General features: G+C 39.8%; 1 protein-coding gene across 7 annotated transcripts in view; it reads right to left on the bottom strand.

The window, feature by feature from the left end:
• Window positions 1-1,882: 1,882 nt before the first annotated feature.
• Window positions 1,883-12,321, bottom strand: part of OTUD4 (OTU deubiquitinase 4) — a 35,910-nt gene continuing 25,471 nt past the window's right edge. For 3 of the 7 annotated variants that reach the window (XM_049815449.1, XM_049815450.1, XM_049815448.1), the window contains 6 exons: window positions 10,560-10,615; window positions 9,852-10,010; window positions 9,140-9,278; window positions 7,812-8,081; window positions 7,018-7,058; window positions 1,883-4,813 (listed from right to left, as the gene is read on the bottom strand). In XM_049815449.1, the coding sequence (XP_049671406.1) occupies window positions 3,566-4,813; window positions 7,018-7,058; window positions 7,812-8,081; window positions 9,140-9,278; window positions 9,852-10,010; window positions 10,560-10,615 (1,913 nt within the window). In that variant the 3' untranslated portion in view covers window positions 1,883-3,565. The remainder of the gene's footprint in view (window positions 4,814-7,017; window positions 7,059-7,811; window positions 8,082-9,139; window positions 9,279-9,851; window positions 10,011-10,559; window positions 10,616-12,321) is intronic. The other 4 variants (XM_049815454.1, XM_049815453.1, XM_049815451.1 and 1 more) reach the window with 4 other exon arrangements.

Genomic DNA, 12,321 nt, shown 5'->3' on the forward strand with positions numbered 1-12,321 from the left:
TTTTGAGTAATAAAAGCCATGTGTTTCACAAAGTACTGACACCTTGTCAGCAAAACCCTTCTGTACTGTGATAGAGCCACATAGAGCTAAAACGACTGCTTACCTAAAGCTTGTAACAAATTGGCATCTAGATAGAGCTTTGTTAAGGATTGACAAGTGTATGGCAGCTCACCTCTCAGCACAGACTATACCTTAGATTTGGGGATTTTCTAAAAAGGTAAACTGAAACCTTATGCTGTTCATATGAACACAGCAAGGCATACTTTGTCTCTAAGGGCTCTAACAGCACCCTAACTAAAAGGGGATTTACAAAACCAAATCAAGGTTTCAAGACAGGTAAGAAGCCCTTGTGTTGTACTGATTAAGGAGAAAACAAGCATGTTCCACTTTGCAGCCAGCTAGTGAGCTTGCTTAATAAGCCATCCTGTTTCTGCATAGAGTTCACTTTAACACATTAATACTGCTTTGTAATATATCATAGTAGTACTCTGTTTCTCTACTTTGTGATCATCTCAGGTTTTAGAAGCAGGTTAAAATTAAACATCCTACAAAACTTAGATTTTCAGGGACACATCTACAGTGCTTCCAGCAACAAAGCTGCAGTTTCTAGAAAGGTAATCAGTTCTTATAGGTAGGGAAACTTGAGACTGAAGTGACCCCTTCAGACTTGCCAGCAGGTGTGAGAATCCTGACCCGCTCCCTCCTCCATCCGTAATTACTGGCACTCACCCTCTTTCCATGGAGAGATTTAAGTTTTTACAAGGCTGAGATGCAAAGTACTTTTGCCTAAGGTGAAAGCTTTGATCCTTACTATAGGCAAAAATGAAGGTAAATAAAAAATAGCTTGTTAAAAACCAACTCCCATACAAAGTGAGGTCCTCTGGGGAGACAGAGGAAAAAGTGCCTATATTTAAGGGTTCCTAAACAAATGTTACACAAGTAAGTTTCACAGACATGTAAAATAACTTTAAGCTACACCTCTTAAAAGTAAGGAACAGCATTTTCCATGCAACAGTTGGCTGTTCTGTCTTCATTGGTGTGCAACAACTGCTACAAGAGATGAAAGAACACATGGCTTTGTTCTTTTATTTATATCTTGGCCTCTGAAGTTACAGAAGACAGCAGTGGTTTGTCTTTTTTTTTTTTTTTTAAAGCCATTATTTGTGTTAGTAATGGGTATTTTATAACCTTGGCAGTATCAGGTGTTACATACACTCTACCTCACTATGTCTAACCAAGAAACAGAAATCCATCCATATTATGCCAACAGAGGTACTCCATGAAGTACTGGTAATGAACACAGCCTTACGCCACCACCACCACTGTGTTTAGAGTAGAAATGCCTTTGGACTCGAGTTCTGCATCATCTGTCCTAATGGGGGCAAGGTAAAGAAGCTGTTTAGCAAGTATCTGAACCTATGTATCTCAGCTCATTATATGCTAAATATTATAGGCCCCTACTAATCCATGGGATCCTGCAACCTGAAACATCTTGCCCCTGGTGAAGGGTTTGGCCAATCAATCTACAAGTCCTTCAAAGTAAATTCTAAAAGCACAGCCCTACCAGTTACTGCCTGGCCTATGTTTTCCATCATTTCCCAATAAGTTTCTGTAGAAAGCACACGGCCTTTGTTCTTGGAACAAAGCTCACAATTAAATGCCTGCTCTAGTACCAAAGGATTATGCCAGTGACTACTGAACAGAATGGGGCTATAACTGGAGCTATAACCCTTCAGAACCTCCCAGGAAAGATGACAAGAAACCCCTTTAAAGTCTTTGTAAGTAGCAGAAGTAAACAGAGGACCAGAATGGTATCAACTGTTAAATCCCACAGTGCTTGCTTAGTTCTCAACCTGAAAAACCGAAGACTGCCTCTTGAAATTCTGAATACACTGCTAAATGGAAAAGTATTTAGATTAAAAAAAAAGAAACCCACAGCACAGCCCCTACCACTACCATTCTGAATAAGAACTAGAAATCCAGTTTATGTCCCCTTGTAGTTTGCAGCTATGCCTGCATATTAATTTTTTATAGTTCTGCTCCTGTCTACAAGTGCTCTATCAGAACAAAACCATACATTTGATGTCATTGCAACAGTTTCAAATATGTAAATATAATTTAGAAAGAAAGTGAAAAGACAAACATTTATTTTAAGTAGGGTTTTATACATGGCATGCATCTGAAAATGAATTCTTTACGACATAACTATCACTCAAGTTTCCTGATCAAGGGTGTACAATCTTGGGCATGAAGTAAAGGGTACCATCACCTACACTAGTATATACAGAAGATATAAAAATATACACAACAGTTAATTTTACAGAGCAACAGAGCTGAGTGAATACTGTGCACACTGCGTTCTCCGAGTTTGGACAGCTGAAGATCCAAACTGCAAAGGTAACAGGAACACTGCAGAGATCATTATCAGGGTCAGAAGAAACAGCATCAGAACTCTGACACAGTGTAAAAATATAAGGCAGAAGCCACTTTCTTCTGAATCGTAGGGAAGAGCAGAGCACACCGCAACTCTCCATCTTGGTTTTAAAAAGTTCCAGCAAGGAGTTGTACATGCAAAACACAAATTTGCATCAACAGTGCAACAACAAAAGAATACTGAACAGTAGCTCAATCATACAAACTTAAAAAAACGTAACATGTACTTTATGCATCTCTCCTCACAAAATATCTAGGATTTGTCAGTGCATTAGTGTTAAAGTGGCATTAAAAAAACTTCTGCTATTACAACAGATGCAGAATTATTTTGGAAATGCATAGCATCTACATTTTTATTGTCTTTGTAATTATTCAGTTGGCATAGGCACCATTCTAGTCACACCAGCATTAAGAATTCCTGGTGGAAACAGCCATTCTTACCAATTCATACACAGCTATTCTTGACTGCTTGTCTTGATTTTGATTTCAACAAATAAATGCTTTTTAAAATTCAAAAATAGACCCTATGAATATGAAAAGAACTATATACAACATACCTAAGACACAGGGTTAGCTGGCTGCCATAGGTGTAACACACTGAAGAGAAACATTCAAGTTTGACAGATATTTTTTTTTTTTTTTTTCTTTGAGATGAAAGGCCTTTGGGTTGGAAGCATATCAAAGACAACAGTGCAGTAGGCTGAGAATTCCTTTAGCTCAGTTCAGAACTAAGGCATTGTATGATAAAATATACATTTATATTTGGTGCAATGTTACTGTCAATTTTAAAATCTAGATCACGTCAAATGCTATAATTCGTCACTCTAGTAAACGTACGTATCCATCTTCTATCACAAACTCAAACCTTTGGGGGGGGGGGGGGGGGAGGGGAAGTTATCAAACACTAAACCTATATTGGTTTTTTTTCTAACTTGACATTAAGGAAAAAATGCTAAGCCAAACTATAATCCCCCCCAAAAAAACAAATGGTAGGAGTTCACATCATCCTAGTCTTTACTTGCCAAAAGTTACAACATACCCTTGAACTTTCCTAAAAAAAGAGATTTAAGATTTTTAAACTGCTACTTCAAATTACTTTTTGCATTTTAAAATTTTCAATTATCCATTCATTCTATGCTTGATGCCCCCTCTGATTATCTCCTAGTGTTGCCCTTCTCCTGTCATTCCTATACGGCCTCCCTCTAAAGTTCCGCTGATACTGGTAGCTGTCATCTCTGCTTCTGCTGGGTGGTCCTTTCCAGGCTTCCTCGTTTCTTTGGAACTGGTATCCTCCCCTACTGGAATAACCCCACTCAAGTCTAGGCCTTCTGCCTCCACCATAAGTCTGGTTATAAAATTGCTTGGATCTACCACTTCTCAGCATATCGGAAACTTCACTCTCATCTTCAGAGCTTTCCTCCCTTGTTCTCTGTGCCCTGCTTTCTGTCTGCAGATTACCAGCACCCTTGGAATCTCTACCTTTATCAGTCTTCTCCTTACGACTGGGAATGCTGGTTTTCAGTTCATTTTTCGGTGGTTCTGCCAACAGTGGTGGAGTGTTGGGCACCGCGGTCTGCCTCTCGGTCCCCTGCATTTGCAGAGAACGATTTTGCTGCCCAGCTGGTTTTTGCTTAGCTGGAGAAGCCGCCAAAGGACAAGTTTGCTCCAGCTGAGGTGCCCTAGCTGACGTTTCTTTCGGCACACTGCAATCACTGCTTGCACCAGCCACAGGGAATGGTACAGTGTTCGAGCTGCTGCTGCTGTTAGTCTTCTGAAGCTGTTCTGCGCAGTTTACTACAGGAACCGGAGGGCTGCACTCTTTAGCCACGTACATGGTCGCAGAGGTGCTAGCTGTTGCCTCTTTGTCCTCAGGTGACATGACAACATTAGGTCTTGCTACTGAATTCTCAATGAAACCCTGAACTGGGTACCCATACCAAAAGTGAGGAAAGAAAGGAGGTGCTATTGGAACAGCTCCTAGAAAGTGATTGTGTCCGAAGGGTGGCTGTGGGAACATATTTTTCCCTCTCAGGGACTCCTCATAGTTTGCATGAAGAGCTTGCACCGGATTCTCCGTTTCTACACAGACCTGTCCTTGACTTTCTGACACCTGAGCTGTAGGTATAATCAGAGGCAGTGATGGAGATCTACTATCAACCTGTGGAATCTGACCATTGGATCTGGCCTCGCTCAGAACAGGAAAGTGCCTGTTTGTTCGTGCAGTTTCGTTTTCATTCTGAGTTGGTGGAGCCTCCTGGAACCAGGGGTTGTGCGGATACACAGGAAGGGACACGTTTGGGTACATTCTACAAGCAGCTAAATAGGCCTGGTGCAGGGGGTACAAGTAAGAATGGGGTGCCCACATGGGACAACTGTATGCCTGCAAGACAGGGTGGGGGAAGAAAAAAAAAAAGTATTTGGTCTTTTGACATAACAGCACACAGGTCATTTACCATTTTGAAACAGTTAATTACAAGAAGTAACAGTTAATTTTATTTACAGTGACTGCCCTCAATTCTAAATATCTAGGACTCCAGGATGATGTTCTCATTTTTTGTTTCCCTTCCAAATGCAGCTGCAATAGGCAACAGCTCTGACCAGTAAGAAAACTTGGTAACAATTTCTATATAATTAATTTAAACACATGATGCTTTAGTCAAGTCAAGCTTTAGCTATGCATCTGAAGACACATTTCAAATTCATTTTCAAGAATCACAATTATTGATCAGCAATTTACCCTACTAGCTCACTTTTTAAAATTCTAAGGGATAACAATCAAAATAACAAGTCGTCACACCACACACATATTTTCACCAAAAAAAAAAAAAAAGACTACACCGACACCTGAGGTTAGACCATTTCCCCAAGGACAATTTGTAAAGATTGAAATCCATATATCCATATATGTGCACACAAGCCACAGATCAGCTTTCTTAGAAGCCGTTTCATAAAGTAGGGGGATAGGTTTCGTTAAAACATACAACACACTTCCCAGCTACTGGTGGGAGTCACACACCAGACACACCATTTTCAGCAGCAACTTTTTCTGTGCTGTTACTGAACACAAGCTACATTCACAATACTGATGTTGTCCACCTCAGGTGGCGACCCCCTTCCCTTCTCTCTACTTCCATGTTAACTGACTAGCACAGAGTAGCTTACATTGCTCAGAGAAGAGTTTATTAACACAGACTTTGTGTTTGTACTATGGTACATAGCAACTGGCCCACGAGCAACATTGTAGGATGTTTTTCTAATACAATGTGCCAAATATGTATATTTCAGGCCATACAGAACACCATGCAAGGCTGCTGGAGAGGCAAGGCTGTCTAAGAAAACATTGGAGCAGGTAGAGGGCAAGGCCCAAAACCTGGCACAGTCTCAGCTGTGCCACCTGTAGAAACAGTCCCCAGAGCAAACCACCCCGAGAAGCCTACCCAGACCTCCTCTCAATGGGAACCAGTCAGTTCACTCTGAACAAGCAACTGGCAGGGTGTGGATAACAGCATGGCAGGATCTGGGACCAAAGCAGTAGGCATGGTAATGCAGAAAGTAGTTCCCAGGTTTACCATACATACTATTTGGTCACCCACTGAGGAACGCTACTAGAACACAGTACTTTGACCAGTAGATGGAGCTGAAGCACCAAAATGACAGACTATATCCTAAAAAATACAAAGGACCAGTAAGGAGAGTCCCAAATATACATAGGCTTAACACTGTTTAAATATATTGCAGTGACACTTGCTAATAACTTATGGATTTTCTATTAAGCAAAGAGACTTGTATTAGGCACACAGTTATCAAATCTGAATTTACTTTGTAAGTTGTGCTGAACATTCCCTCTTTCCATGCACAGACACCAAAGAAAATCATTACTTATGGCCACAGTCCCGTAGAATAAGCCCAAGAGCTCTGAGCACCTTTTCCAAAGAAGTTTGCCTGACAGAAGGAGTAAGTGAAGGTAAAATAGGAACATTTTTATGTGCAGAAGGGAGAAACTAAGCAAACAACTAGTCCTTACCAAGAAATGGAAAATACTGCCTTTTTGGATGAGCCTCTTCCCCAAACACACACACAGATTTGCACCACATATACACATCAAGCGCTATTACAATTACTTAGAAGGTTAAAAGTAAAATACTGTTGTCCTTAACCTGAGCAGAAAGGACAGACATGCAGGTTACTTAAGGGAGTGTCTGTCCACAGGTATACGAGGTATTTGTACTGCAGTGGTTTTACCGGTACACGGACATGGTCAAAGTCAGAGGGCCTTTTCTCTTACTATACACTGCTTCCAAAAGAATGCATCTTTGAAGTACAATCTGTTGACTGTATACCCACAGCTGGAAGCCAATAGTTCTCACTGTCACTGTTGAGTTAAAATTTATTTCTGTTGACTTGACCTGCAATGTGGACCACTGTTGGGATCCCAGTTAATAGAAGACAAAATAAGAAAGTATTTCAAATTTAAAGACAAACTTGAACTGTACAGCTGCAGCAAACTTCTGCACTCTAGGTACTACCAAGTACAGGCAAATTTTATGGTATAACACACACAAAAACATAAGTTTGAAGAGTTACCTTCACACCAAGGTTGAAGAAAAATCTAAGAATATTCTTATCTAGGGGAAAAAAAAAAAAGAGAGAGATCTATTAAGACCTAAAATATTACAATTCATCTGATCAAAAAATTAGTCACTGCATAAAGTTCCATTTCAGTAAAGAAACACTAGTTGCTGCTTGCATGTCTTTGATTGATGGGGGGGGGGGGGGGGGGGGGGGCGCGGGGCGGAGGGGTTGCCACAGTAAGATAGCTAAAACACAACTGCAGTTTAAATTTCATCTTTAACAGTTTGTTGGACTGAACTGCTACTTTTTAAAGAAACAGTTTTGTAAACAAACACCACCGTGCAGTCAGACATGTTATGTTCTTTATGGGCATATTCCCTATTTGTAGTATGCCAAAACCTGTAGTATGCCAAGTTTTCCCAGACCAGTAAGGGAATTCTCAACAACTTCCAAGCTTTTGATTACAAGAGAAAACCTATTACTGTAAAAGGAAGCAGTTCTCCAAAGAAAATCCCATATACGCACAAAACCTAAAGTTATGGTGGGTCAAGCCAAGAACCACAAAATGATTGTATCAGATTTCCAGGTGTAACCACTTAAAATCATCGCAATGTTAGCAAGGCAAGCTAGAGTTACAACTCTATTCAGTATTCCCTCCCACACCTTAAATCATGGAATGACAACAATTAGATCTTTTGACACAGACTAACAACAGAACCAAAGAAGTCATCTTTATCTATATTTTAAGAAAATAAAACCTATTAAGAAAAATGGTATAAAATCCAGACCTTCTTCTAGCTTCTCACCTTTAGGTAAGTCTTCCCCAGTATTGCACAGGGAGTAAGAGGGTGCAACAGCTCTTTCTCCCTTTTCACTAAATGGGAATCCAGGGTATAGCGGATCCTGGTAAGGATTCAGAGTCTGAGGCAAAGGCATTAAAGGCTGGTTAACTGCTTGTAGTGACACAGGAACTCCAGCAACTGGAGCAGATGTTACCTGAGCCTGTGATACAATAGAGTCAGGTCCCGTTGCTGGGGCTGGCATCAATGAAGAAGCAGGTATTTGGGCTGGAATACCTAAGGGGAAAAAATAGTAATAATAAAAAAAATACATATATTGCTCAACTATATATAATCACAAAAGAAAATGACAGTGGGAAAGCAAGTTTCAAAAGACAGAAGAAGGAAAAAAAAAAGGTATTCAGGAAGATATAGGAAGAAATTCTTGAGTCGGGAAGTTACAAACAAAAGATTTGGCTAGACACAGAGAATAGTTTTCAGAAAGAGTGAAACAGTTAAGCTTTCCAGATATAACTAAACCCTTCCCATATTTATTTTTAAAATTATGAATACCAGAAGGAAATAGGAGGGGGGGGGGGGGGAAGGGGGGAACTGAAACTTACATGTTAATCTCTGCAGTTCTCATTCTGACTAGTCATTTACAACCAACTCTGAATCTGAGCTCAGATTAACTGGGCTACGCATCCTCTGTCACAGATGCAGTCAAGTATGACAGGATTATTACCATATCATGTGAACATAGTATGCCAATTTGAAAGCTAGTTCTTGTACAGAAACACAACAGTGGGAGAGAAAATACTGCACCTGATTTAATGAGGAATATTGAATCTAAGCTAATTCCATGTATCAAAAGATACACACAGCACAGAAAAAACATATGCTGGCTTTGCAGCTCAGGTCCAAATGGATCTCACTAGTTCCAGACATACCAGACCCAAGCTGAGTCCTTGGTGAATCAAGGAGCTTATTACATGGGACGCAAAGCACAAACACCTATCAAGCTTCAACAAGCTGACAAGGTGTTCTACCTTAAGCAGATCCTCAGAATAAGCCCCCTCGAAACTCAATGCTATCCCACCCAGGAGAAAAACAGAGAATTGAGTACATATTCCTCTTCAACCTTCAGGCAGAGTAAAGCAAACTATGCATATGGGCAATCAAAGTTCTACTAGAACTCTCACTAGCTTTCAGCAGTGAGGAACTATTAAATGACTGCCTTTGGAAACTGCAGTGATATGAAACAGTGTCTGCTGGAGGCATCTCCAATGTAGCAAGACAGTTAAAGGATTTTTCAGGGTTAGTAGTTTCTGATTTATGTTAAAATTTATTCAAACCTGCTGGTCCATAGGTTGTTGGCTCACTTGGCCAAGCTGGCACAATGGCTGGTACAGAAGGCACTGCTGGAGGTAAATGCACCTCTGAAAAAACTGGTGAGGGTGTTGGAGTTACGCTTGGTAAGCATTCTGTCAGGTTCTATAAAAACAGAGATCACATGAAATTACTCTAAATCACCACTGTTGGTGACCCCTAATGTGTCTGACTTCTACCAAAAAAGGCTTGATGACTCAGTATTATCCAGACTACCACTACAGTGAAATATTAACTAGTAACATATCAGGCTGTATACATAAGAGAGATCTGAGATACATTACATCACTGTGTGAAGAACTCTGCACTGAGCTCTATCCAGAACATGCCTGTACCAGAGACAGCCATCAGTGTTATAACCACCTCCACAAGCATTAAATTTAAGTATCTCCCATCCAAAACAAAATCCACCCTTACAAACGATTACCAATAACCTTGGAGAAACCTGAAAAATCAAAGGTAAAAAATTTAAAGTGAAAAGCATGGTTATCTTAGCAGAAAGATATGAAATAACCCCTCTCTCCGCAAAGAAAGGATATACTTTTACTTTTATATCAAGGGTTGTCATTTTACATTCTTTATGTTGGACATAAAGATTTCCTAACTGTAAATACAGAATTTAAGCATTATCACCATTGAAATGACTACATAATTAAAAGCCAGTATTATAATACATACGTGGCTGTGATGAAGCTCCCCTTTGTCTGAAGTCTCCTGACTGGAAAACTTTGAAATCAAACAAACATTTCTTACTTGCTCAGCAGGAATCGGAGAATCTGTTTTTACTTGTTCCAAAGGAGATGAAGCTTTTGGATAACTCTCATCTTGACTATTCTTCTAAAGCAAAGTTAGAAACAACAGACATAGCTAGTCTAATAATAAGATTTACTTTTCAAAGAGGCATTCAAAGATATTAAACCACACTACATACAAAGTGGGCTAAGCACCCAATCACTATTATACTAGTGTAATATTTTGCTCATTGAAAGGATAGCAAAGATTAAAAGCCAACAAGGGGCCACAAATCTTCACTGAACTTCAGAGATCATGGTCTGTTAGCACAGTAGCTATTAGTAAACATCAAATCTTCTGTGGTCCCATTATACTGAAAGTACAGACTGTACTAAGCAATTACAAATCCAGATTCGTAAGTGCTCTCAATAGCCCAGATTTGAGAACTCAGATTGCAGAGAAAGACTGTCAGTATGGGTTACAGGGGCTGAGGAAAGCTGACAGCAATACAAGCCTCCAACCTTAGAAGTATTCCACTAAAAGCTGTAAAGCAGCAGCAGCAATCACAGCTCTAAAGGCAGCTATGGCTCTGCCAGTCATGTATCAGAGAAGCAATAACATTTAAAAAAAATTTGGTCTTTTCTTTAAGATTACCTCAGATGAATTTGGCTCAAGCTTCTGACTTAAGTGGATCTGCCTGGAATTTGACTCTGTAACACCAAGACATAACCTAGTAAATGAACCATTACACCATTTATGGCTATCACAACTTAAGCCAGTTAAAGTTTGTCTTTCCAAAGTTAAACCTTCAAAACAAAACCTACCTCAGCACATATTATTTCAGAAAACTTAAGCTTCAATTTTTATCAAAGCATCCTAAAATAAACAGTTATTAGGGCAGTAATAGAGCAGCTACTTCAACCTGGGTTTTCAAAGCTCTGCAGGAGTTCTTTACTGATGTTTGTTAACCATCTAGGCAATGCTTGAGGGAAACAGGAAAGAAATGTAGCTGTCTCTTTAAACATGTATCATTCATCCTAAATCCTTCCTAGTGAAAAAGAAATGTTTGTACTATGCTTAAAGTGAAAAGTTTTGATCTGCATTTCCATATACAAGTGTTAAGATAACAGAAGCTTAAAGTCTTGTCTACTTTTGACTGAGTAAAAGACAGATCAGTTTAGAAGGTTTCAGTGAAAGTTTTCAGACTGATGCAGAAAGTTTATGTCTCAAGCACCAGCAAACACTTGGTGGGGTAGATGATGCTGAAAAACAGTCATAGCATATATCTTCATTACACGAAGAGCTGTACAGGTTCTTCACGTGCTAGTTTATGTTCAAATCTGGTTACCACTGCTTGTCAATCAAATTCAGGCATATAAGTTTAATAGTAGCCACTAAATAGATACGTACTTTTTAAAAGCTTAGTATATGTACCATCACAACTAGACAACAATGTAAATTAAAACAATATTGATTATGAGAATTACTGCCAATTCCCCAAGCACCAATAGGAAGCTCTAGATAATGAGAAGAAAGTACAGTTTATTCCCATAGGCTTTTTATCCTAGTTTCAGAAGAGGCAACACAATCCAGAGCATCACAAAAAGCAGGGAAAGCTGTACGTGCCATGCACTTCAGCAAGATCCATCATGACAAGGTAGTAAAGAGCTTTCTCTACTTGAACATTCTTTCTGGCATTGCTGATGAAGCAAGTTTTCAAATGAAGCAAGTTTTCCGATGTTTGGAGAATGAAAAATAGGTAACATCAGTCCTTGTGAGACCACTCAAGAAGGCATTACATGTTGTAAGAGGGACTAAGGAGCACAAGTACCATAAATACACAACAGCAATGTCTCTGCTGTTGTCAGACATAAGGGAACAAAAAAAACATTCAAAAACTGGAGGGAAGGAACAGCTTCTAAGAGGAGGCTAGAGTTTGAATTTTGTTTTAGCTGGGGGTGGGGGAAGGGGGAGCAGGGAAGGCAGAAGAAGCCAAGATCAAATTCAGTGTTTAGTTATGGCAAAGCTGACAGGACAAGAAAAAAAAAATTACAAATCAGTTGCACTTAGCAAAGATTTACTACCTCCTGACAGCTACAGCTTTTATCTAGTACTGCCATGTTCCACTTCCTCACAGAAAAGGAAAAGCTTAAGAATCAATGAAGAGAAGCTAAAGAGTGTCATAACACACTGGGGGGAGGGAGAAAACCCAAACAAATTTTGACCATGTGACAGCTCTTTCTATTGTAAACTGGGGGGGGGGGGGAAGGTGCAACTCTTCTGCACACCATCTTCTCCCCTCTTTCCGTGCCACTGTATGCTAATTCTCAACATGCCACATTCTCTTAACTGACTCCAGTAAGCACTCTTAATACTCCTCCCACTGGCACTTTCTGCCACGCTCACTAGAATTTCA

This window comes from Accipiter gentilis, chromosome 12 (assembly GCF_929443795.1).
Source record: "Accipiter gentilis chromosome 12, bAccGen1.1, whole genome shotgun sequence".
Lineage (NCBI taxonomy): Eukaryota > Metazoa > Chordata > Aves > Accipitriformes > Accipitridae > Astur > Astur gentilis.